This window comes from Bubalus kerabau, chromosome X (genome assembly GCF_029407905.1).
Source record: "Bubalus kerabau isolate K-KA32 ecotype Philippines breed swamp buffalo chromosome X, PCC_UOA_SB_1v2, whole genome shotgun sequence".
Taxonomy (NCBI): domain Eukaryota; kingdom Metazoa; phylum Chordata; class Mammalia; order Artiodactyla; family Bovidae; genus Bubalus; species Bubalus kerabau.
Window position 1 is genome coordinate 50,964,213 of NC_073647.1, and position 23,272 is coordinate 50,987,484.

Sequence of the window (23,272 nt, forward strand, 5' to 3'; positions counted from 1 at the left end):
TGTGTCTGCCTCAGTGTAGTGGGTCCCTTTCGTAGTGTCTGTGTGTTGCTCACTGTGTGCATATTTCCCTCTAAGTTGTGTGTGTGTCTCTCTCCCAGTGTTTGTGTGTCTCTCTCAGTGTGTGAGTATGTGTCTAGCTCTCCTTGTTTAAGTTTCTCTCCCTCAGTGTGTGTGTGTGTGTCTAGCTCTGAGGAGTGTGTGTCTCTTCCTGGATGAGGCTGTATCTCTGAGTGTGTGTGTCCATCTAGTCTGCCTGTCTCTGTGTGTGTCTCTCAGTATGTGTGTCTCTCAGTGTGTTTTTGTGTGTCAGTATGTGTGTCTGTCTCAGTGTGTGTGTCTCTCTCATTGTGAGTGTGTCTGGTCTTGGCGTGTGTGTGTGTGTCTCTCTCTGTATGTATAGGTCTCTCAGTGTGTGTGCCTTTCAGTGTGTGTGTCCCTCTCAGTTTGCATGCCTCTGTGTGTCAATTTGTGTCCCTCCATGTACTTTTGTCTCTCTCAGTGTGTGTCTCTCACTCAGTGTTTGTGTGTCTCTCAGTGTGTTAGTGTGTGTATTGCTCTCCCAGTTTGTTTCTCTCCCTCAGTGTGTGTGTATATCTTGGTCTCAGGAGTGTGTGTATCTTCCTGGAGGAGGGTGTCTCTCTCAGTGTATGTGTCCCTCTAGTCTGCCTGTCTCTCTGTGTCTCTGTGTGTGTCTCTCATAATGTGTGTTTCTGTGTGATTTTGTCTCTCTCTCAGTGTGTGTGTCTCTCTCAGTCACTGTGTCTTTCTCATTGTGAGTGTGTCTCGTTCTTAGCCTTTGTGTGTGTGTGTCTCTGTATGTATATGTCTCTCAGTGTGTGTGTCTCTCAGTTAGTGTGTCACTCAATATGTGTGTCCATGTCAGTTTGCATGTCTCTGTGTGTTTCTGTGTGTGTCTCTCAGTGTGTTTTTGTCTCTGTCTCAGTGTGTGTGTCTTTCTCAGGGTGTGTGTCTCTCACAGTGTGTTTCTCCTTCCCAGTGTGGATGTCTCTCACTCTTTCAGTATGTGTGTCTCTCAGACTGTGTGGGTCTCTGTATGTTGTGTGTTCACTCTTTCACAGCATGTGACTTTCTCATGTGTGTGTCTTTCTCAGTGTGTGTGTGTGTTTGTCTCTCACAGTGTGCGTGGCTAACTCTCAGTGTGTGTGTGTCCTTTTCAGTGTGTGTCCCTCTATGTGTGTGTTTCTCTGTGTGACTCTCACAGAGTCTCTGTTTGTGTGTCTCCCATTGTGTCTCTCTGTCCATATGTGTGTTTCTGTCTCATTGTGTGTCTGCCTCAGTGTAGTGGGTCTCTTTCGTAGTGTCTGTGTATGTTGCTCAATGTGTGTGTCTCTTCCTCTAAGTTGTGTGTGTATCTCTCTCTCAGTGTTTTTGTGTCTCTCTCTCTCTGTAAGGTTGTGTCTCGCTCTCCATGTTTAAGTTTCTCTCCCTCATTGTGTGTGTGTGTGTGTGTGTGTGTGTCTAGCTCTCAGGAGTGTGTGTCTCTTCCTGGATGAGAGTGTCTCTCTGAGTGTGTGTGTCCCTCTAGTCTGCCTGTTTCTGTGTGTGTCTCTCAGTATGTGTGTCTCTCGTGTGTTTTTGTGTCTCAGTATGTGTGTCTGTCTCAGTGCGTGTGTCTCTCTCATTGTGAGTGTGTCTGGTTCTTGGTGTGTGTGTGTGTCTCTTTCTGTATGTGTATGTCTCTCAGTGAGTCTGTCTCTCAGTGTGTGTTTCTCTTGGTGTGTGTGTCCCTCTCAGTTTGCATGTCTCTATGTGTCTCTGTGTGTGTCTCTCAGCGTGTATTTGTCTCTCTCTCAGTGTGTGTGTCTCTCAGTGCGTGTGTTTCTCTGTATGTTGTGTGTTCACTCTTTCACAGTGTGTGTCTTTCTCATGTGTGTCTTTCTCAGTGTGTGTGTGTTTGTCTGTCTCTCTCAGTGTGCATGGCTAAATCTCAGTGTGTGTGTGTCCCTTTCAGTGTGTGTGTGTCTGTGTGTGTGTTTCTCTCTGTGACTCACAGTGTCTCTGTTTGTGTGTCTCCCAGTGTATATCTATCTCCATGTGTGTGTTTCTGTCTCATAGTGTGTCTGACTCAGTGTTGTGGGTCTCTTCTTAGTGTCTGTGTGTTGCTCAATGTGTGTGTCTCTCCCTCTAAGTTGTATGTGTGTCTCTCCCTCTAAGTTGTGTGTCTCTCTCAGTGTGTGAGCGTGTGTCTCGCTCTCCCAGTTTGTTTCTCTCCCTCAGTGTGTGTGTATATATATATCTCTCTGAGGAGTGTGTGTCTCTTCCTGGAGGAGGGTGTGTCTCTCAGTGTGTGTGTCCCTCTAGTCTGCCTGTCTCTGTGTGTCTGTGTGTGTGTCTCTCAGAATGTGTGGCTATCAGTGTGTTTTTGTCTCTCTCTCAGTGTGTGTGTCTCTCTCACTGTGTGTGTCTCTCTCATTGTGAGTGTGTCTGGTTCTTAGCCTGTGTGTGTGTGTGTGTCTCTCTGTATGTGTATGTCTCTGAGTGTGTGTGTCTCTCAGTGTGTGTGTCCTTCTCAGTTTGCATGTCTCTGTGTGTCTCTGTGTGTGTCTAACAGTGTGTTTTTGTCTTTCTCTCAGTGTGTGTGTTTCTCTGTATGTTGTGTGTTCAGTCTTTCTCAGTATGTGTCTTTGAATGTATGTGTCTTTCTCATGTGTGTGTCTTTCTCAGTGTGTGTGTGTGTTTGTTTGTCTGTTTCTCTCAGTGTGCATGGCTAACTCTCTGTGTGTATCACTTTCAGTGTGTGCTTGTCTGTGTGTGTTGTTCTCGCTGTGACTCTCAAAGTGTTTCTGTTTGTGTGTCTCCCAGTGTGTCTCTCAATCCATGTGTGTGTTTCTGTCTCATTGTGTCTATGCCTCAGTGTTGTGGGTCTCTTCTTAATGTCTGTGTATGTTGCTCAATGGGTGTGTCTCTCCCTCTAAGTTGTGTCTGTCTCTCTCTCTCAGTGCTTGTGTGTCTCTCTCAGTGTATGAGTGTGTGTCTCACTCTCCTTGTTTAAGTTTCTCTCCCTCAGTGTGTATGTTTGTGTCTAGCTCTCAGGAGTGTGTGTCTCTTCCTTGATGAGGGTGTCTCTCTCAGTATGTGTGTCCCTCTCAGTTTGCATGTCTCTGTGTGTCTCTGTGTGTGTCTCTCCATGCACTTTTGTCTCTCTCTTAGTGTGTGTGTCTCTCTCTCTTGTTTGTGTGTCTCTCTCAGTGTGTGAGTGTGTGTCTCTCTCTCCTTGTTTAAGTTTCTCTGCCCCAGTGTGTGTGTGTATATCTTACTCTCAGGACTGTGTGTCTCTTCCTGGATGAGGGTGTCTCCCTAACTGTGCGTGTGCCTCTAGTGTGCCTGTCTCTGTGTATCTCTGTGTGTGTCTCTCAATATGTATGTCTCCCAGTGTGTTTTTGTGTCTCAGTATGTGTGTCTGTCTCAGTGTGTGTGTCTCTCTCATTGTGAGTGTGTCTGGTCTTGGCGTGTGTGTGTGTGTCTCTCTCTGTATGTGTATGTCTCTCAGTGTGTGTGTCCCTCTCAGTTTGCATGCCTCTGTGTGTCTCTGTGTGTGTCTCTCAGTGTGTTTTTGCCTCTCTCTAAGTGTGTGTGTGTCTCTCAGTGTGTGAGTCTCTCAGAGCGTGTGGGTATCTGTAGGTTGTGTGTTCACTCTTTTACAGTGTGTGTCTCTCTCAGTGTGATTGTGTCTGGTTCTCAGTGTGTGTGTATGTGTCCATGTTTTTGTGTATCTCTCTCTGCAAGGGTATGTCTCTCAGGGTGTGTGTCTCTCAGTTGTGTGTCTCTATGTATCTGTGTGTGTCTCTCAGTGTTTTGTGACTCTCTCTCAGTGGTATGTCTCTCTCAGTGTGTGTGTGTCTCTCAGTGTGTGTGTGTCTCTCTCTGTATGTGTATGTCTCTCAGTGTGTCTGTCTCTCAGTGTGTGTGTGTCGCTCTCAGTTTGCATGTCTCTGTGTGTGTCTCAGTGTGTTTTTGTCTCTCAGTGTGTGTGTTTCTCAGTGTGGGTGTTTCTCTGTATGTTGTGTGTTCAGTCTTTGTCAGTGTTTGTCTTTCTCATGTGTGTGTCTTTCTCAGTGTGTGTCTTTCTCATGTGTGTATCTTTCTGTGTGTGTGTGTGTGTGTGTGTGTTTGTCTGTCTCTCTCAGTGTGCATGCCTAACTCTCAGTGTGTGTGTGTCCTTTTCAGTATGTGTGTCTCTGAGTGTGTGTCTCTGTGTGACTCTCACAGTGTCTCTGTGTGTCTCTCAGGGTGTCTCATTCTCCATGTGTGTGTTTCTGTCTCATTGTGTGTCTGCCTCAGTGTAGTGGCTCTCTTTTGTAGTGTCTGTGTGTGTTGCTTAATATGTGTGTCTCTTTAGTATGTGGGTCTCTTTCGTAGTGTCTGTGTGTGTTGCTTAATATGTGTGTCTCTCCCTATAAGTTGTATGTGTCTCTCTCTCAGTGTTTGTGTGTCTCTCTCAGTGTGTGTCTCGCTCTCCTTGTTTAAGTTTCTCTCTCAGTGTGTGTGTGTCTCGCTCTCCTTGTTTAAGTTTCTGTCCCTCAGTGTGTGTGTGTGTGTGTGTGTGTGTGTCTAGCTCTCAGGAGTGTGTGTCGTTTCCTGGATGAGGGTGTCTCTGTCAGGGTGTGTGTCCCTCTAGTCAGCCTGTCTCTGTGTGTGTCTCTCAGTATGTGTGTCTCTCAGTGTGTTTCGTGTGTCTCTCAGTGTGTGTGTCTCTCTCATTGTGAGTGTGTCTGGTTCTTGGCATGTGTGTGTGTGTCTCTCTCTCTGTATGTGTATGCCTCTCATTGCACTTAAGGCCCCGCCCCATATGCAAGGTCCCCAGTCTGAGATCCGGACGTCAGAAAGTCAGGCCCCCTACCAGGTCTCCAGTCTGAGATCCGGATATGAGGAAGTGAAACCCCGCACGTTGGGCTCATCCTACCCCAGGGCCGCCAAGGACCAGCGGCAGCTACAGGCTTCTCTGAGGTCTCCTCTGATTGGGGTCCAGAGCCCACTCAGTCCTCCCTCAGGGTCCTCAACTTGAAACTCTGGAGGAGCCGGGCTTCTTCCCTCTGCTCACCTGAGGCCACGCCCCCTTTCCCAGGTCCCCAGTTTCTCTGAGACCTGGATGTCAGGAAATGCAACATGTGCTCATCCACCCTCTGTGCTCCCTGAGCCTTGATGTGAGGGTCCCGCCTCTGGTCAACACAAAGGGCATCCCCAGATCTGCCAGGGCTCAAGATGTGGTCCCTGAGGGATGATAAAAGGTAACCCCGCTGATCCCTGCCCCTGCTGTCAGCCCTGGACCACCCTGGTGGTGGGATGAGCACTTGGCAGCCTGTTCTGACTTCCACATCTGCGTCTCAGAGACATTAGGCAACTGTTAGAAGGGGCAGGGCCTCAGATGGGCAGGCGGGAAGATCTTAGTTCTTTTGACGGTCAAGGTGAGGACACTGAGGGAGGACTCAGGGGACGCTGGACCCCAGAGTAGAGTGGGCTCTGGAAGGACATAGGGCAGATGAACATATGCTGCATTTCCTCACATCCAGGGCTCAGAGACCCCACTCCAGTGCTCTTGCCTGGAAAATCCCATGGACAGAGGAGCCTGGTAGGCTGCAGCCCATGGGTCAGTAAGAGTGGGACACGACTGAACGACTTCACTTTCCAGTTTCATGCATTGGACAAGGAAATGGCAACCCACTCCAGTGTTCTTACCTGGAGAATCCCAGGGACGGGGGAGCCTTGTGGGCTTCTGTTTATGGGGTTGCACAGAGTCGGACACGACTGAAGCAACTTAGCAGCAGCAGCAGCAACAGCAGCAGCAGGGTTCAGAGAGACTGGGGACCTGGTATAGGGGGCTGCCTTCTTAACATACAGGGTTCAGAATGGGGTCCTGGTATAGGGAGCAGACTTCCTGACATCTGGGTCTCAGAGAGACCAGGGCTGGGGGCTTAGTGGGGGAGGAGAGAGAATCAGAAGTCCTACCCAGATACAAAGTGAGGTCCCTGAGGAGGACTGAAGGGATCCCAGGTTCGTGCCCCTGTCATTGGCCCTGGGAGCCCCTGGGGTGAGAAGAGCACACTAGGCCTGTCCTGACTTCCTGACATCCCAGTATCTGAGATGTGGGATGGGGACCTGATGTGAGGAGAAGAGACTCAGGTGTGGAGAGGACAGAGCCCAGGTGAGTCAGCTCTTCCCATCACCTTTAGCATCAGTCCTTCCAATGCATATTCAGGGTTGATTTCCTGTAGGATGAACTGGCTGATCTCCTTGCTGTCCAAGGGACTCTCAAGGGTCTTCCCCAGCACCACAGTAGTCCTATTTTATACATAGTCATGTGTATCTGTTACTCTCAAACTCCTAATTTATCCCTTCCCCTGCTTTTCCTCTTTGGTAACCATAAATTTGTTCTCTGAGTCTGTTTCTGCTTTGTAAATAATTTCATTTGTATCATCTTTTTAGATTCCACATATAAGTGATACCATAGAATATTTGTCTTTCTCTTTCTGACTTCCTTCTCTTAATATGATAATCTAGGTCCGTCTGTGTTGCCACAGATGGTATTACTTCATTATTTTTCATGGCTGAGCTGTATTCCTGTGCATGTGTGCATGTGTGCGTGTGCGTGTGTGCGTGTGTGTGTGTGTGTGCATGCACAAACCTTACATCTTCTTTATCCAATCATCCGTTGATGGATATTTGGGTTTCTTCCATATCTTGTCTGCTGTAAATAGTGCTGCAATGAACATTGTGGTGCATGTATCTTTTCCTATTAGAGTTTCTGTCTTTTCCAGGTATATATTTAGGAGTGGGATTGCTGGATCATCTGGTAGTTCTGTTTGTAGTTGTTTAAGGATCCTCCATACTGTTCTCCCTATTGACTGTACCCATTTACATTTCACCAACAATGTACAAGGGTTCCCTTTTCTCTGCACCCTCTCCAGCATTTATTCTTCACAGGTTTTATTGATGATGGCCATTCTGACCAGTGTAAGGCGATACTTCAGTGGAGTGTTGATTTGTATTAGTCTAATAATTAGGACTATATGTTGAGCTTCTTTTCATGTGTCTGTTGGACATCTATGTCATCTTTGAAGAATGAGTCTTCTTTGGAGAAGGGGTTTTGTGTCAGGGTCATACAGGCTGGGTGGCTCAAACTACAAACTGCATTGGTTCAGGAGGCCAGCAACTGAGGTCAAGGTGTCGACTGACGTTGGTTCTCATGACAGATGTGGAGAGTCTGTCCCATATCTCCCCCCTCACTTCTGGGGCTTTGCTGGCCATGGTGGGCATGTCTGGGCTTGGAGAGCTCTGCCTTCCTCCTCGCCCGGAGTTCTCCTCTGTGTTTGTCTGTCTCTAAATGTGTCCTTTGTATGGAGACAGCCGTCCTGTTAGAGGAGGTTCCATCCTAATGAGCTCACTTGACCACCGTCAGCTCTAAGAAGACCTTTCCTTTGTCTGTAAGGTCTGGCGAGGTACAGGGGATTGAGGCTCCAGCACCTGACTGAGGGGACGCAATGTGACTCCTCACACCCTACAAAGGCGCTGAGGTAGGAACACACTGGAATGTTCTAAGGATGGAAGGATGGCCTTCATAGCTACCGGGGTGAATCCAGTGCTGAAGAGAGCAGGCCACTAGGGTAGGAGCCAGATCAGGTGGGGCCTTGTGGGCCTGCGAGAACTGTGGCTCTGCTGTGTTTGGGGAAAGAAAGGCCTGGAAGGCCCTTAGCTGGGTGCCTCTGGGACTTTGTCCCCGTCCCCACAGACACATGGAAATGGAGGCTCCCTGAAAGGTGCTGAGATGCTGCTGAGGTTCAGGACCGCAGCTCTGCTCCTCTGCCTCCACCCTCCTCCAGTAAACAAGGAACCCCAACCAGGTACAAGGAAAGAAGTGAGAATGGAGGTGCACGTGGTCATGCCCCTACAGTCATGGGCTATCTCTCTATCCCTCGGCTCCTCCTCAGCAGTTGAACGAGGTGACAGTAACCTAGCGGGTTTTTTGAGGTTTGAATTCTGTGATCCTTGTGTGGTGCCATCCCAGGCTTCTGTGATCCTTGTGTGGTGCCATCCCAGGCCTGGCAAGGACATGTCTGTCCCAGTTGTTTCTGCTCTCTGTTCTTTCTCTAGGCTCTGGGCAGGGGCCAGTGCATCTGCTGACAGTGGAGGCCATGGTGTGGGAAGGGCTGGGAGGAAGGTGGCTCCCAAAGGTGAAGACACCTGGGGAAGACACCTGGCAGGGCGTCTGAGGTCCAGGGCAGCCCCAGGGTCAAGGCCAGATTGGTTAGCACAGATCTGTGCTCAGCATCCCTGGGCTAAGATGGAGGATCTGCAGAGCATGGGCAGTGATGGGGCCAGGGAGCTGAGGGTTGGGGTGGGGCCCAGGGCTTGGGGAAACCAAGCCCAGGACTGTGCCTGTCTGTGCTGGGAGAGGACCAGAGCCCAGCCACTGGGCTGTGAAGCCAGGGGACCCACCCTCCCTTCTGAGTGCTCCCAGGGTTTCGACTCCCCTGTCCTCAAACTCACCTCATGCCTCTCTCCTGCTGTCCCACCCTCCTTCCTGACCTCCCCACAGACTGCATGTGATGGGCGGGTCCTCTGACTCGCCAACCCCTGTCTACAGACAGTGTGGAGATGTATGGAAGGAGCCAGCCCTCTGTGACCCTCCCCTCTGTGTCAGCAAGCTTGGAGGATGCTTGGACACGTGGGGCTGATGTCCGGCCCAGAGCTGTGAGCTTGGAGGCCGCTGTGTCAGGCTCCTGGCCTTTGTGGATCTGTGTTTCCACAGCCACGTGAGGCCCTAGGAGCCCTTGGAGATGAAGTTTAGCTGTCTGTCCTTCTGAAAGCCTTATCCAGGTTTCTTCTTAAATGATGTCAAGAACCTGGAAACGTGGTGGCGGCCCATGCTGTGCAGACCTGGCACTGTATCCTGGCCATCCACATCGGGCACCAGACTGGGAGGATGTGGCCTGATGGGAGCTGCTGGAGCAGAGAGCTCCAGTGGATGAGCCCCGCCCAGATCCAGGTCTGCATGTGGCACTTGTCTCTGTGCATGTACATATGTGCATGTGTGTGCCTGGCAGAGAATGTGAGAGGCACCACAGCAGCACCCAGCCTGGGTTCCCCATCCCCACTGCCTGAGGCAGAGCCAGAGCAGATCCCCTGACTCCCCAGAGGTGAGGCCCCACAGCAACACCTGTCTGCTGGTGAATCACTTGGGGACCTGATGTCCACAGGCTCCCCGCTTGGGCCCTCCTGCTCTGCCCCTGCAGCCTGCAGTGGGCAGACTGAGAGCTGCCTGTGGCCTGGTGCGTTCCTGGAGCACCAGGCCTCTCCCTTTCATTTTGCTCCCTCCCTCGCTTGGCCTCGCCCTGAATTCCCTTTGCCGAGGTAAGCCCGCTGAAATGCTCAGAGGATCCAGTTCACCCAGGTTCCCTTCTGTAATGCGGTCTTAGTCTCTAGCAGGTGTGACTTGGAATCACCTTGTTCTCCTTCTGTGTCCTGTCTTTGCACGCAGATCTCGTGGACATTGGGGTCACTTTTCTGTGCCCAGAAAACCTAGGTCCAGACGAGGTGGAGGAGCTGGAGAATCAAGCCCTGCTGCCTGACCTGCAACAGAAGTACTGACTGCACTTGCCAACCCCCACTGGCTGGTGCAGCCTGCCCCAGGGAGGGCCGGGAAGGACATCTTCCAGGTGGACATCTTCGAGCACCTGATTCTCTTTGGGCAGAAGGCCTGTCCAGACTAGGCTCTCAAGTGGAAGGTGACTGAGAGACCAGCTCATGGTGACACTGCCCAGTTGCCGCTGTGCCCTGGACATGCTCTCCTGGTTCAGTCTGAATTGGCCCTGCCTGGCGGTGGGCTGCCCACTTGGTGCAGGGCCGGGCCCAAGACTGCCATTGTGTGTTGCTGCTCTGGACTCAGCGAGAGTCTCTGGGACTTTGAACTTTACGAAAAAGTGGCATTGCCACTTGCTTCGGCCCTACTGGGTCTGGGTGGTTGTGAATGTGTTGTTAAGAAACCGATTAGTGCTTTTTCCTCTATGTTCTGGTCCAAACTCCCCAATGTTGGAACAGTGTCCGGTGGGTGATGGGGGAGGGCCAGGGGCTGGACTGAGCATCAGCAGCCTGCAAGGCCTCCGGCACGTGGACAGGCCCGCAGGCCCAGAAGCAGGCCGTGGTTTGTCCTTGAAGGTGACCCTTGCCCTGCTGGAAAGTGTCCCTTGGCTCACAAAGTGTGTGTGTTGGACCCGGCGCCTGGCTATTTCACATCCAAAGACAGCCTCTTAAATACAGCTGTGAGCTCAGAACGACAAGGGCTAGTGTTCACCTTGTGGAAACCTTGTACTTGTCTTTGGATTTGGGGTCATGTGTTTGCAAGGCCTTTGGCCGGTGGGGTCACCTTACTTTCCAGTAGGCCTCTTGGGGAGGCCCCTGGGTTGGGAGCTGGAGACTCTCAGCTACTGATCAGAAACTTATGGCATCATCGGGGGACCCAGGAGCAGCCCCTTCTGCTTCAGGGTGCATGACTCATGGAAGGTGACATGACTCAAGGTCAGGAGCCCGGCTGGGCTATCTGCTGAGTGGCAGGCAAGGCACAGGGACCAGTCCGTCCTGGGTTCGCCTCAGCGCTCAGCTTGTGGGTCAGACCCTTGGCCGAGCGTATGAAATGCTGCTGCTTCAGATGAAAATGGACCATGAGGACTGATCCGAAGCTTTCCTGGGGCGTGGGCTTCCAGCCTCATGTGGCTCATCCAGTGCCGTGTGTGAATAGCATGGACAGATAGAAAGAACACAGACTCAAAGTTCTTGTTCAATTCTTTATTTACTCCAGTGAAGTTTTGCTTTACTTTATTAGAGCCAGAAATAGATTTTTGATTACAAGAGAGTGCTTTTGAGTGTCCCTGGGGACCTGGCAGCTCAGGGACTGGGGTTGTCCTTGAACTGCTCACAGAGGGCATGCTTGTAATCTGAGGACTCCTGCTCCTCTTCCACCTCAGAAGCCTCGTTTGGGGGCACAAGTGAAATGGCCGCCTTCACGATGGAATAATAGGTGCTGTACATAATCATCACTGAATCATAACCTGGGTACTCTGGGGGGCTCTCGGACAGTTCCCCAGTGGTGTCCCTTCCAGCAGTAGCTGGGGGTACAGACGTGGCATTGCTGGATGTACCCTCTCCACTGGGGCTTCCCTGTTCTCTGGGAAGAAGGTTTGCCCGGCCTGCACGGCTACACTGCCCATAAACCAGAGGCCACAGAACACAAAAGAGTGCTGGCCGTGGGTTCCGTGAGCAGTTGGGGCTCCCTTCTGGGCCTTCTTGTCAGCCTCTTGGGTGGACTCGTTGTGATGGAATCGAGGAGAGTGTCTGGTCGTCAATGCTCACTTCTTTCTCTTTGGAGTTATTGTTGTGCCAGCGGCGGGCTGAGCAGCTGTTATGGGGTTGCCTTTTGTCCGGATGTTCTGCAGGAAGAGAGGCTTGTCTCTCTGAAAGTTGGAGCTGTGATAGATCTGAAAGGACATGGATTACTTTAGCCATTGTGGAGAAGAATAGCCATTCCTTGCTGCCCTCCTCCCCACCACAGTCCTGGCCTTCCCTAAGGAGGGAGATAAGGTCTCTTCATTCCTGGCAGGTTATGAGGTCCTAGAGAATGTGCTCCCTAGAGCTCCCCTGGGGTCGGTCTCGCTTGAGGTGTTACTGGTGGTCCCTGACATCAAGTGGCCTCTCAGGATCTGGAGTCACCCATGTGGATCCTGTCTAAGGGGATTTGTGGAACATGAAAGGCCCTGCTTTCTTCTCTTTCCTTAACCACCCTCTCATGAGAAAACAGTTCTCCTGGGAAATGAAAGCCATCCCACACTCAGCTCGTCTACTCTAGTCTCCCTGGAAGGGCTTTCTTCTTTACCATCATCCTCTTTTTCCCCTCAGAGCTACCCAAAGGATGGATTTTACTGAACTCATATAGGTCCAGTTCACAGATGAGACTCTGGATGCTGTCTGTCTCAAAGATCCTGCCCACACCTCTGCCCTGGAGGACCTCTGTCTGGAAGAGATCTGCCTTGATGACCACTGTGTCTCCCTTGTTGTTCCAGTGCACAGAGGTGAAGGCCGCATCCTCCATGATTATCCAGAGCTTCCTGGGGAAGGACAGCCTGAGGACGGGGTTGTTCTCTTCCTTGTTGGCTATTTCTGAGTTTGGGCCCTGTGGAGGGGCAGGTTGTCTTGGGAGCCCAGATCTAGGCTCTCAGGTTGGTCACCCTGCTTTGCCAAAACCTCCTCTGAATACACATTTGCATCGGGGAAGAATGGGGGTGTGTGTCTCCTGTTGCAGGCTCCCCATCAGTTGATGGGGCCAGTGGGGCTGTGTGCCTCGTTGGAACTCCGACTAGCCATGGAGCCAGTCTAGCTCAGGGGCATTCTGTACCCAAGCAGTGAATGCTCAGGGCAGAAGGGCCTCATACCAGGGTCGGGGGGCCCCATAAATACTCTCTGGAGATTCTAGAATCTGGCAGCCAATTAAGTTGTCAGCTCCCTTAATTGTTTCATGATGTCACAGAGGTGATGTGGAGAGGCAGCCCTGCACCCAGTGTGGGGGAGGGGGGATGTGGACAGGGATGGGGTTCCCAGCTTGTTTCTTGTCTGAAAGTACAGAAAAACATGTTTCAGGTTGCCTGCAAAAGCTCTCATCTGCTGCCAGGCACCTTGTTTCAGGGGGCCAGGCCCTGGATGGGTTGACAAACGTGCCCCTGGCTCCACCTCCCTCCCTACCAATGGGCAGGCCTGTGGCTGGCTTCTGCTAAAGGGCCAGACCCTGGTGAGCCCTGGTTCAGCTTCCACTGAGAGAGACCCCAGGGGTCAGATGGGCTCCTGGCGACTGTCCCTCCCAGAAGACCAGGTCCGTAGTGGGCTGGATGGCCTAGCCTGAGTTGTTGGTCACACCCCACCCCCAACCCCCATCCCCGTCTCCTTGCCCCTCTTCTGGCTTTGGTCTCTTCCAACTGGTGCTGCCGTAGGTAGGTCCTGCTCAGATGGCCCCAAAGTCAGAGTCCTGTTGTCCTGTCCCCAGCATCCCCCAGGTCGAGCCCTCCCCAGAATAGGGCTGTGCTTGAGCACAGTGGGAGTGACCTCACATTCCACTTGACTGTTCCCCAAGCACCTGAGACACAGACTCCACATGACGCCGTGTAAGGGCACAGCCAGGTGCTCTGCTGAACTCGCAGCCTCCTGAGTTCTGCCTACCCCCAGACGTCATTCCCACTGAACACTACAGGTTGTTGCCTTCAGTTTCCATTTCTTCCTATAAAGACCGCTCTCATGGCTCACCTTGGGAACACCTGGGTGTGTGCTTTCCCTGCCCCCTTCCCAGAGTCTCAGACTCTGGGATTTAGACTCCCTGGAGGCTGACTCGAAATCCCTGTTTCCTTTCATAACTGGGGTGGTTTGGCTTCTGCTATCCCCAGTCCTGGCCTCCCACATCCAACTTGGGTGTCCCATGGGTACATGCCCTTTGAAGGACTTGACTGGGGGCTTAAGGTACAGCCTGTTCTGTTGAAAACAAGCATTTCACCGGTCCTCTCTGAGGCCAGCTCTGATCTTCTCCACCCCTGCCCCTGCCCCTGCCCCCACCACCACTGTGGACCTGTTCTCCCTTACCCAGATGGCTGGTACATTGAATGATTTTGTTGGCTCACAGGTTAGGTGCTTTTCAAGGGGTCTCCTTTATACACACTCACTCCCAGGGACAGTTCTTGAGTTGTTGAGCTAGATGTGACCAAAGAACGCCCCTGTATACCTATACTTGAAAATGGATGAGAGTCTGGGTGTGGGACTGGACGAAACCCAAGTGAGAGTCACCTGTCTTCACAGCACATGGACGATAGGGCAGTGGGTTTGGAGATGTGTGTTCTCTGACCTTTGTGGGCCACTGTTCTTCAAAATCACCATGTAGGGGACAGACCAACACCTTGGAAAGGCCCATGTGTGAGGACCCTAGGGCACTGTCCCCCTAAGGACAGTGTCTCCCTAGTTCTGCCACTCAGCAGGGTCATTTGCCCTGTGTGAGGGCCACAGCCTGGTGTCTGAAAGGGGAGAGCTAAGAGGGTATGGAAGAGGCTCTCCCAGGGCATTTCAGCCTGAGGACTGGTGGCCAGAATGGAGCTTGCAGGCCTCGACTTGGGCTTCCTCCCTTGCCTTTGCACTCCTAAACAGGTTGACAAGGCATTCCTTCAGGTCGGTTCATCTGACTGGAACATGACCCTGGAGGCTGTGATTGTCGGTGGAGACCTCTGGTCATTCCTCTGAAGGGGACCAGAGACTGGTATCTGTGGGCAGCCTGGCTAGGTGGCCTTTCCTGCCCCCACCCACCCCCACTCGGGGCCCCTCCTCGACCCCTGGGTCCTGAGGGAGCTGTGTTTTCTGGTCCCCATCCTCCAGGCACCACCTGGGGCCTGGCAGTGGGTTCACATGGCACCAAGGAGTCTTCATCAGCTGGTGCTCAGGACACATGTATTGTGCACACACAAGCTCTCATGACATCACAGGCCTGCCCTTCTCAGCCTAGCTCTCCTGCCCCTGTGCTTGGCATCCCCGCCCCTGTGTCTGCAGTGCAGAGGCCCTCCAGCTGCTCCCCTCCCTCACTGCAGCTGGAGAGACCTGGAGCCTCGGGGGTCTGCCTGTGTTACCTTTCCTCCCATATCGGAGGAGGCTCCTATAGGAGCCTTATCCCAGTGGGTACTGGGACCATACAGTCAGGCCCTCCTCCCTCCTGCTCAGTGAGAAGCTGGTCAGCCTGGCAGGTTCAGTTGGGCAGGAGGCCCCATGGCAGCAGCAAGGACAGGGCACTGCCCTCACTTGGGAGATACTTGGACTGGACAGAGACACCGGCCTCCGGCAGAGTCAGTTCTCAGCAAAGCACAGAGCAGCCCACAGTGCTTCTGATTCACCTTGTCCCCTTCCTTCTGCCAGCCTGCTTTTTGTCACCCCAGAGACATCGTGTAGCACTAAGAGGAAGGCATGAGATGTCGGAAGGATGGGCCACTGCCTGGGCTGGGCGGGGAGGGCCGGGGCTCCAGAGGAATTGAGACCAGGGCTCTAAGCCCACGCTGGCCCTCACTAGCAGGTGGTTTTGGGAAGATGCCCAAGCCCCATGGCCTCAGTTCTTCATCTGGGAGGCGAGCGGGTGTGAGGAGCCCCATGTGTTGGGTTGCAGGATGGGCCTGAGGGACAGTACAGAGCTCGCAGGGCCTGGCGGCTGTTGGCACTGTGATGAAAGGACAGGAATCTCGCACACTGCTGCCCCCAGACACTCCTCCACTCTCCACTGTGGGATGGGGTTGGCTGCTTTGTGGTCCAGGCATGTCAGAGAATAGGACCCTCAATAGGATGTGGAATAGCTAATCAGCCAAACAGGATGTTTCATAAATAAAACTAAGAAACTTTTCTACTTAGACCATAGTGGACCATAGTGTTTGTCACTCAGTCATGTCTGACTCTTTGCAATTCCGTGGTCTGTAGCCTGCCAGTCTCCTCTGTCCATGGAATTCTCCAGGCAAGAATACTGGAGTGGGTTGCCATGCCCTTCTCTAGGCAATCTTCCTGACCCAGGAATCGAACCTGGGTCTCCCACAATGCAAACAGATTCTTCATCATTTTAGCTACCTGTTAAGCCCCATTTCCAGTTAGAGGACCTGTTAAATTTGGGTGTGGAGGAGTGTACCACCAGGACTCAAGCTGCTATAGGAAATAGAAGCAAGAACCAGTCTTTGCCTCTGCCTCAGCTGGTCTTCCAACCAAACCATTACTTTCCTTCATTGCAGCCCCAACAAAGGTCGATTCATTGATTATGATGGCCAAGTACAATCAAGATAATTTAAAGCTAATTAACACCTTATGATCCGAATCCCCTGGACCAGGAAAAAGAGGGTGATTTCTTGGGCACCACTTCAAGGGAGTGTGACCAAGTTCTGCAGAATTCCTAGCAGATAGAGAAGGCAATGGCACCCCACTCCAGTATTCTTGCCTGGAAAATCCCATGGATGGAGGAGCCTGGCAGGCTGCAGTCCATGGGGTCGCTAAGAGTCGGATACGACTGAGCGACTTCACTTTCACTTTTCACTTTCACCCATTGGAGAAGGAAATGGCAACCCACTCCAGTGTTCTTGCCTGGAGAATCCCAGGGACAGGGGAGCCTGGTGGGCTGCCGTCTATGGGGTCGCACAGAGTTAGACACGACTGAGGCAACTTAGCAGCAGTAGTAGCAGCGTGGGGTATGAAAACACCTCATTTGCCCCTGTGATCAACAGCAATGCGACAAGAGCCAGGGCCCCTCCCTTCCTGCCCAAGAAAGAGATCTCTCTGGACTTTATCCAAGATGCAAAAGGACACCTCACAGCAATGATCCATTTGAGAATTTCCCGTCACCCCCCAGACACATTGTCTGCAAGTCTGAGAGCTGCCACCACCCAGCCTCATCACAATCACCTCCCACAGAAGGAACCCAGCTTTCCCAAGCTCCAAACCACCCTGGCTCAGGCACCGACACCCCAACACTCCTCCTGTAACCCCACCACCCTGCCCTGGGTTGCATTGTTCATTGCAACTAGGGGATGTCTTTCCACCTTCCTCATGTGACTGCAGCTCCTAGACCGTCACTCTAGTGTGGGGGTGTCCTGCTTCTCCTAGTGTCCCCACTGCTAACACAGCATTTCACAGAGCAGAGGCTCCATAAAAGTCTTTGGAATACATGAGCCAGTGAGCAGGGGGCTCAATTAATTATCTGCTACTTCCTAAAATAACCCAGGCAAATCCAAATAAACAGAGATAATTTAGTTTTAGAAAATGACACACAAGAAGGACAGAACCATGAATTCACTACAATTACTTTTATCATCTAATTCTTCCCGCATCAATATTACGGCTAAGTAAGCTCACTTTTCCACAACAGTTCCAATTCCAATTCCATTGCATCCTGTTCAGGACCACAAAACACAATGGAAGAGTCTTCAGTCTCTTTTACAAAACAGTGAAGCTCTTGTTCTTGAACTGGGTAAGTACACGCACACTGTGATCAACATCATTCACTAAGTTAAGACACTGAAGTCTATTTAGCCTTCTACGAAAATAATCAAAGTTTGAAAGTTCTCTAAAGAAAACAGATGAATCCCCATGTCATCATAGAGAACAGGAACCCAAGGATGCTATACACCAGTTTCCCCAACTGGCCTGGGCCACAACTTCTGAGAAGGCTGATCTCTCCCTCTTCAATCACAGAGGGAAGGATCACCTGGATGCTGCTCTGGCTCAGGCCGCCTCGTCCTCCTCCCTTGCAGCCTCTGTAGACAGGGGTGGGAAGGCCCTCGAAGCCCTTTGACCCTGAGCAGAAATGCCATGACTTCCCACTTGCTGGTCTCTGCATAGGCCTGGGGAACCCACAGGAACTCAGAGCGGGCAGGGTGGCTGTCAGGCACCTGCCGGTACGCCAGGTACCCCTCCTGCACCCACGTGTGGGTAAGCAGCTCCCTGGGCTCCCCAAAGTTGCAGTGCTCACTCTCGACACACACCCCCATCCTGCTGAGTGCTCCCCAGATCTTCTCCTCAGGGGCATGGTCTGCATTCCACATGATGAGGCTGAGGACCAGCACCAGGAGGCCGGCCCTGGGCAGGCCCTGCCCACTGTTCAGCATCACATCATAGGTGAGGCCCATGGTGGGGACCATGATGTAGATGTGCTCCCTGGGTTCCACCTTCTTCACCTCCATACCACAGACCAGCTGCAGGCACTGTGAGGCTTGGCTGAAGACTACCGGAAAGTGCTCCTGGTTATCCCTGAGGGCCTTTTTTAGCATTTCCACCTGGGAGGTCAGCTCCTTGGCGGGATACTTGAGCAGCAGGAACTTAACCAGGTTAGCCACCATCTCATTCAGAGCTACCAGGGGCAAGGGCAGAGACTGGTGGGGGTGGGGGCAGATGCAGTCTCCCCTGCCTCAGGCCCCAAGAGCTGAGCCTCCACTGGGCCCTGGGCCTGGGTCCTAAGTTCTTCCTCGGGCTTGCTCAGCTCACTCATCTCGACCATGAGTGCGATGCCTGGGATCAAACCACAGCCTGAGGCAGGAGTGAGGTGGGGGTGGGGGGGGCCAGATGGGGACATATGGGGACCACGGGCCTGGATGGTGGAGAGGGGCTGTGAACAGCCTCAGCTGAAAACCACACCCTGGATGGCCACAGGCCACTTACACATCTCCTCTTGAAAGGTGCTCTCAGACTTCACAGGGGCAGGCCTCTGGGGCATCCAGTCCCCTGGCTACCTGAAGAAGGAAGTGAGGTGTCTCCCCAGGGTGCAGTCAGCACAGTCCAAGATTTCCACTCAGGGCACCCTCCTCACCTTGACTCCTGGTACTGCCTGGACCACCTCTGCTCTCTGACCTCAGGACATGGCCCTCAGACCTCTGCTTTCGCCTCCTGGTTCCTGGAGCTCCTGTGAGAGAAAGAGAGGAGGCAGCTAGGGGTATCCTGTGGCACAGCCCTGAGCCTTCTCTGACGGTACGAGCAGTGGACTCTGTGAGGTCCCCTCAGTTTTGTGTGGTGGGAGGTCCCCTCAGGGCTCCCTTGCAGTGTTCACCTTTCCCCTGGTACAACCTGGTCCCTACCCCCTGGGGACCTGCAAGGAAACTCAGAACAAGACCCTAGCCTGAACAAAAACTGCTGAGGGGCCCCACATGAGGCCGCACCTGCCCAGGGAATCCCGCAGGTCCTAGGCTGGGGAGATGCTTGGTCCTCAACTCCTCCTCACGTCCTGCCTGGCCTCCCAGCACTGACCACAGGGGCGGGGGTCTGCTTATTCCTCCATCGGGGTTGGTGTGTCCAGCCTCTGTTAACCTGAAGCCATCCACACTCCACCCGAAAAACCTCACCTCACAAGGTCCCTAGGCCAGATGTCAAGAAACTGCTCACCCTGCTCACCCTGCTCTGGGCCCTCCAAGACCCTCCTGCAAGGGCCAAGATCCCTCCCTGTTGGGGTCTAACTGCCTCGGTCCCTCCTCGCATGGAGCCTGTACTCCAGGCAAGACATGCAAGTGTCCTGTCTGCAATCTGGAGGCTCTGCTGCTTTCACCTGTCTCTCTGACAGGGATGTCAGGCAATGCAGCACGAGGTCGTCCTGCCTGGGGACTACCAGGGTCCCCTCTGGTCTGAGATCTGACTACCCTCAGTCCTCACTCAGGGTGTTCACCTTGACTTCCGGTGGACCTAGGCTCTGTCCTCTCCCCACCAGGAAAGGTGGGAAGAGGTCCCTGCTCCTCACACCAGGTCCCCACTCTCACAGACCTGGATCTCAGGAAGACAGGACAGACCTAGTGTGCTCTTCTCACCCCTAGGGCTCCCAGGGCCGATGACAGGGGCTGAGATCTGTGGGGTTCTATCAGTCTTACCTTGGGGTCCCTAGAGTCTTCACTTGGGGTCCCTTCAGCCGTCCCTCAAGAACCACAACTTGTCTCTGTGTAGGACTTTGGATTCTCTCCTCTCCCCACTCATGCCCCATCCCTTATGTCAGGACCCCAGTTTCTCTGAGACCTGGATGTCAGGAAGTCAGCCCCCTATACCAGGTCCCCAGTCTCTCTGACACCCGGATGTCAGGAAATGCAGCATGGTTCATCTGCCTTATGTCCTCCCAGAGCCCACTCTGCTCTGGGGTTCAGCGTCCCCTGAGTCCTCCCTCAGTGTCCTCACCTTGACCCTCAAAAGAACTAAGATCTTCCCACCTGCCCATCTGAGGCCCTGCCCCTTCTAACAGTTGCCTAATGTCTCTGAGACGCAGATGTGGAAGTCAGAACAGGCTGCCAAGTGCTCATCCCACCACCAGGGTGGTCCAGGGCTGACAGCAGGGGCAGGGATCAGTGGGGTTACCTTTTATCATCCCTCAGGGACCGCATCTTGAGCCCTGGCAGATCTGGGGATGCCCTTTGTGTTGACCAGAGGCGGGACCCTCACATCAAGGCTCAGGGAGCACAGAGGGTGGATGAGCACATGTTGCATTTCCTGACATCCAGGTCTCAGAGAAACTGGGGACCTGGGAAAGGGGGCGTGGCCTCAGGTGAGCAGAGGGAAGAAGCCCGGCTCCTCCAGAGTTTCAAGTTGAGGACCCTGAGGGAGGACTGAGTGGGCTCTGGACCCCAATCAGAGGAGACCTCAGAGAAGCCTGTAGCTGCCGCTGGTCCTTGGCGGCCCTGGGGTAGGATGAGCCCAACGTGTGGGGTTTCACTTCCTCATATCCGGATCTCAGACTGGAGACCTGGTAGGGGGCCTGACGTCCGGATCTCAGACTGGGGACCTTGCATATGGGGCCGGGCCTTAGGTGGTCCGATTCCAAGGTCCGGTGGGGTGTCAGGTTGAGGACCCTGAGGAGGAACTAGAGGACCCTGAACTCCAGAGGACACCTCAGAGAAGCTCATCTCTGCCGTCAGTCCAGGGCAACTCTGGGGGTAGGATGAGCGCAGCTGGCATGGTCTGACTTCCTGACATCCGGGTCTTGGAGAGACTGGGGCCCTGGTATAAGGGGCGGGGCTTCAGCTGGGGAGAGGCGAGAATCCCAGGTCCTGGCTGGAGGCAGGTGAGGTGCCTGAAGGAGGACTGAGGGGACCCTGCATGAGGACCCACGGAACCCCACAGATCCCCGCCCCTGTAGTCGGCCCTGGGAGCACATTCTGTCTGTCTGCCTTTCTCACATGCTGGTCTCAGAGAGACTGGGGATCTTGTGAAAGCGGTGGGGTCTCAAAATGGCGGACGGGACAATCTCCGGTCCTGCCTGAGGGCCAGGCTGCATGCGAGGATGGACTGAGGCGGAAAGACCCCGACAGGGAGGCAGGGATCCTAGCCCTTGTGGGGACTCTTGGAGGGCCTAGAGTGGGGTGAGCAGTTTCTTGACTTCTGGCTTAGGGACCTCGGGAGGTGAGGTTTTTTTTTGGGTGGAGGGCAGAGGCTTCAGGTCGGCAGAGGCTGAACCCCCCAAACCCGAGGGAGGACTAAGCAGACTCCCGCCCCTGTGGTCAGTGCTGGGAGGCCAGGCAGGACGTGAGGAGGAGCTGAGGACCGAGCATCTCCCCAGCCTAGGACCCACAGGAAGCCCTGGGCAGGTTCGGCAGCATGTGGAGCCCCTCAGCGCTTTCTGTTGAGGCTGGGATCTTGTTCTGAATTTCCATGCAGGTCCCCAGAGGGGAGGGACCAGGTCGTGCCAGGGGCAAGGTGAGCACTACAAGGGAGCCCTGAGGGGACCTCCCGCCACACAACTGGGGAGACCTCACAGAGTCCACCCCTCGTACTGTCACAGAAGGCTCAGGGCAGTGCCACAGGATACCCCCGAGCTGCTCCCTCCCTTTTTCTCACAGGAGCTGCAGGAACCAGGAGGCGAAGGCAGAGGGCTGCGGCTCGTGTCCTGAGGTCAGAGAGGGCAGAGGAGGTCCAGGCAGTACCGGGGGTCAAGGTGAGGAGGGTACCCTGAGTGTGCACCAGGGGCTCCCCACCCCAGAACAGAAGGGACCACACAAGGGCCTAATCCCCCACCTTGTCAGCCTTGGAAATCTTGGACTGTGCTGACTGCACCCTGCGGAGCCACCTTACTTCCTCCTTCCGGTAGCCAGGGGACTGGCTGCCCCTGAGGCTTGCCCCTGTGAGGTCTGAGAGCACCCACCCCTCAAGAGGAGACCTGTAGGTTGCCTGTGTCAGTCCGCCCAGGGTGTGGTGCTCAGCTGAGGCCATTCACAGCCCCTCTCTCCCCAGCCTGGCCTGTGGTCCCCATCTGTCACCCTGGCTGACTTCTGTCTGTGGTTTGATCCCAGGCATTGCGCTCGTGGTCGAGATGAGTGAGCTGAGCAAGCCCAAGGAAGATTTTCAGGACCCTGGTGAGGCCCAGGGCCCAGTGAATGTACAGCTCTTGGGGGCTGAGGCAGGGGTGGCTGTATCCGCCTCGGCCTCCTCCCCCACAGTGTCCTCCTTAGGCACTGGGGAGTCTTTGCCCCAGGAAGCACTGAATGAGATGATAGCTAGCCTAATGAAGTTCCTGCTCCTCAAGTATCAAGCCAAGGAGCTGACCTCCCAGGCGGAAATGCTGAATAAGGTCCTCAGGGATAACCAGGAATACTTCCCGGTGGTCTTCAACCAAGCCTCGCAGTGCCTGCAGCTGGTCTTTGGCGTGGAAGTGAAGGAGGTGGACCCCAGGGAGCACATCTACATCATGGTCCCCATCCTGGGCCTCACCTGCAACGCAATGCTGAGCAGTGGGCAGAGCATCCCCAAGGCTGGCCTCCTGGTGCTGGTCCTCAACCTGATCATGCAGAATGGAGACCGTGCCCCTGAGGAGAAGGTCTGGGGAGCACTCAGCAGATTGGGTGTGTGTGTCGGGAGTGTGCACTGCATCTTTGGGGATCCCAGGGCGCTTCTGACCCACGTGTGGGTGCAGGAGGGGTACCTGGAGTACCGGCAGGTGCCTTACAGCCACTCCGCTCGCTATGAGTTCCTGTGGGGTCCCCGGGCTTATGCGGAGACCAGCAAGTGGGAAGTCATGGCATTTCTGCTCAGGGTCAAACAAAGGGCTTTGAGGACCTTCCCACTGCAGTCTGCAGAGGCTGCAAGGGAGGAGGATGAGGTGGCCTGAGCCAGAGCAGCATCCAGGTGATCCTTTGCTCTGAGATTGAAGAGGGAGAGGTCAGCCTTCTCAGAAGTGAGGGCCTGGGGCAGTTTGGGGAACCAGTGTATCAGCTTCTTTGCATTCCTGTTCTGTACGATGACGTGGAGATTCACCAGTTCTCCTTAGAAAATTTTCAAACTTTGATTGTTTTCATAGAAGGCTAAATAAACTTCAGTGTCTTAGCTTCGTGAATGATGCTGATCACAGTGCGTTTGTGCTTACCCAGTTCGTGAACAAGAGTTTTGCTGTTTTGTAAAAGAGATCGGAAACTCTTCCATTGTATTTTGTGGTCCTGAACAGGATGCAGTGGAATTGGAATTAGAACTGTTGTGGAAAAGTGAGCTTACTTAGCAGTAATATTGATGATGGAAGAGATGATAAAAGTAATTGTAGTGAATTCATGGTTCTGTCCTTCTTGGGTGTCATTTTCAAAAACTAAATAATCTCTTATTCATTTGGATTTGCCTGGGTTATTTAAGGAATTAGCAGATAATGAATTGAGCCCCCCGCTCACTGGCTTGTGTATTCCGAAGACCTTTATGGAGCCGCTGCTCCATGAAAGGCTGGATTAGCAGTGGGGACAGTAGGAGAAGCCGGACACCCCCCACACCGTGAGCG

General features: G+C 53.5%; 1 protein-coding gene and 2 pseudogenes across 1 annotated transcript; 1 reads left to right on the forward strand and 2 right to left on the reverse strand.

Annotated features, from left to right (window-relative positions):
* Positions 1–10,899: 10,899 nt before the first annotated feature.
* LOC129640015 (heat shock transcription factor, X-linked member 3-like) lies at positions 10,900–13,155 on the reverse strand (annotated as a pseudogene).
* A 4,122-nt stretch (positions 13,156–17,277) lies between these two features.
* Positions 17,278–18,040, reverse strand: LOC129638827 (melanoma-associated antigen 10-like; annotated as a pseudogene).
* A 3,786-nt stretch (positions 18,041–21,826) lies between these two features.
* Positions 21,827–22,621, forward strand: LOC129638502 (melanoma-associated antigen 10-like). The gene has a single exon (XM_055562984.1). It carries the CDS (start codon positions 21,827–21,829, stop codon positions 22,619–22,621), a length of 795 nt encoding a protein of 264 aa, XP_055418959.1.
* The last annotated feature ends 651 nt before the right edge of the window (positions 22,622–23,272 follow it).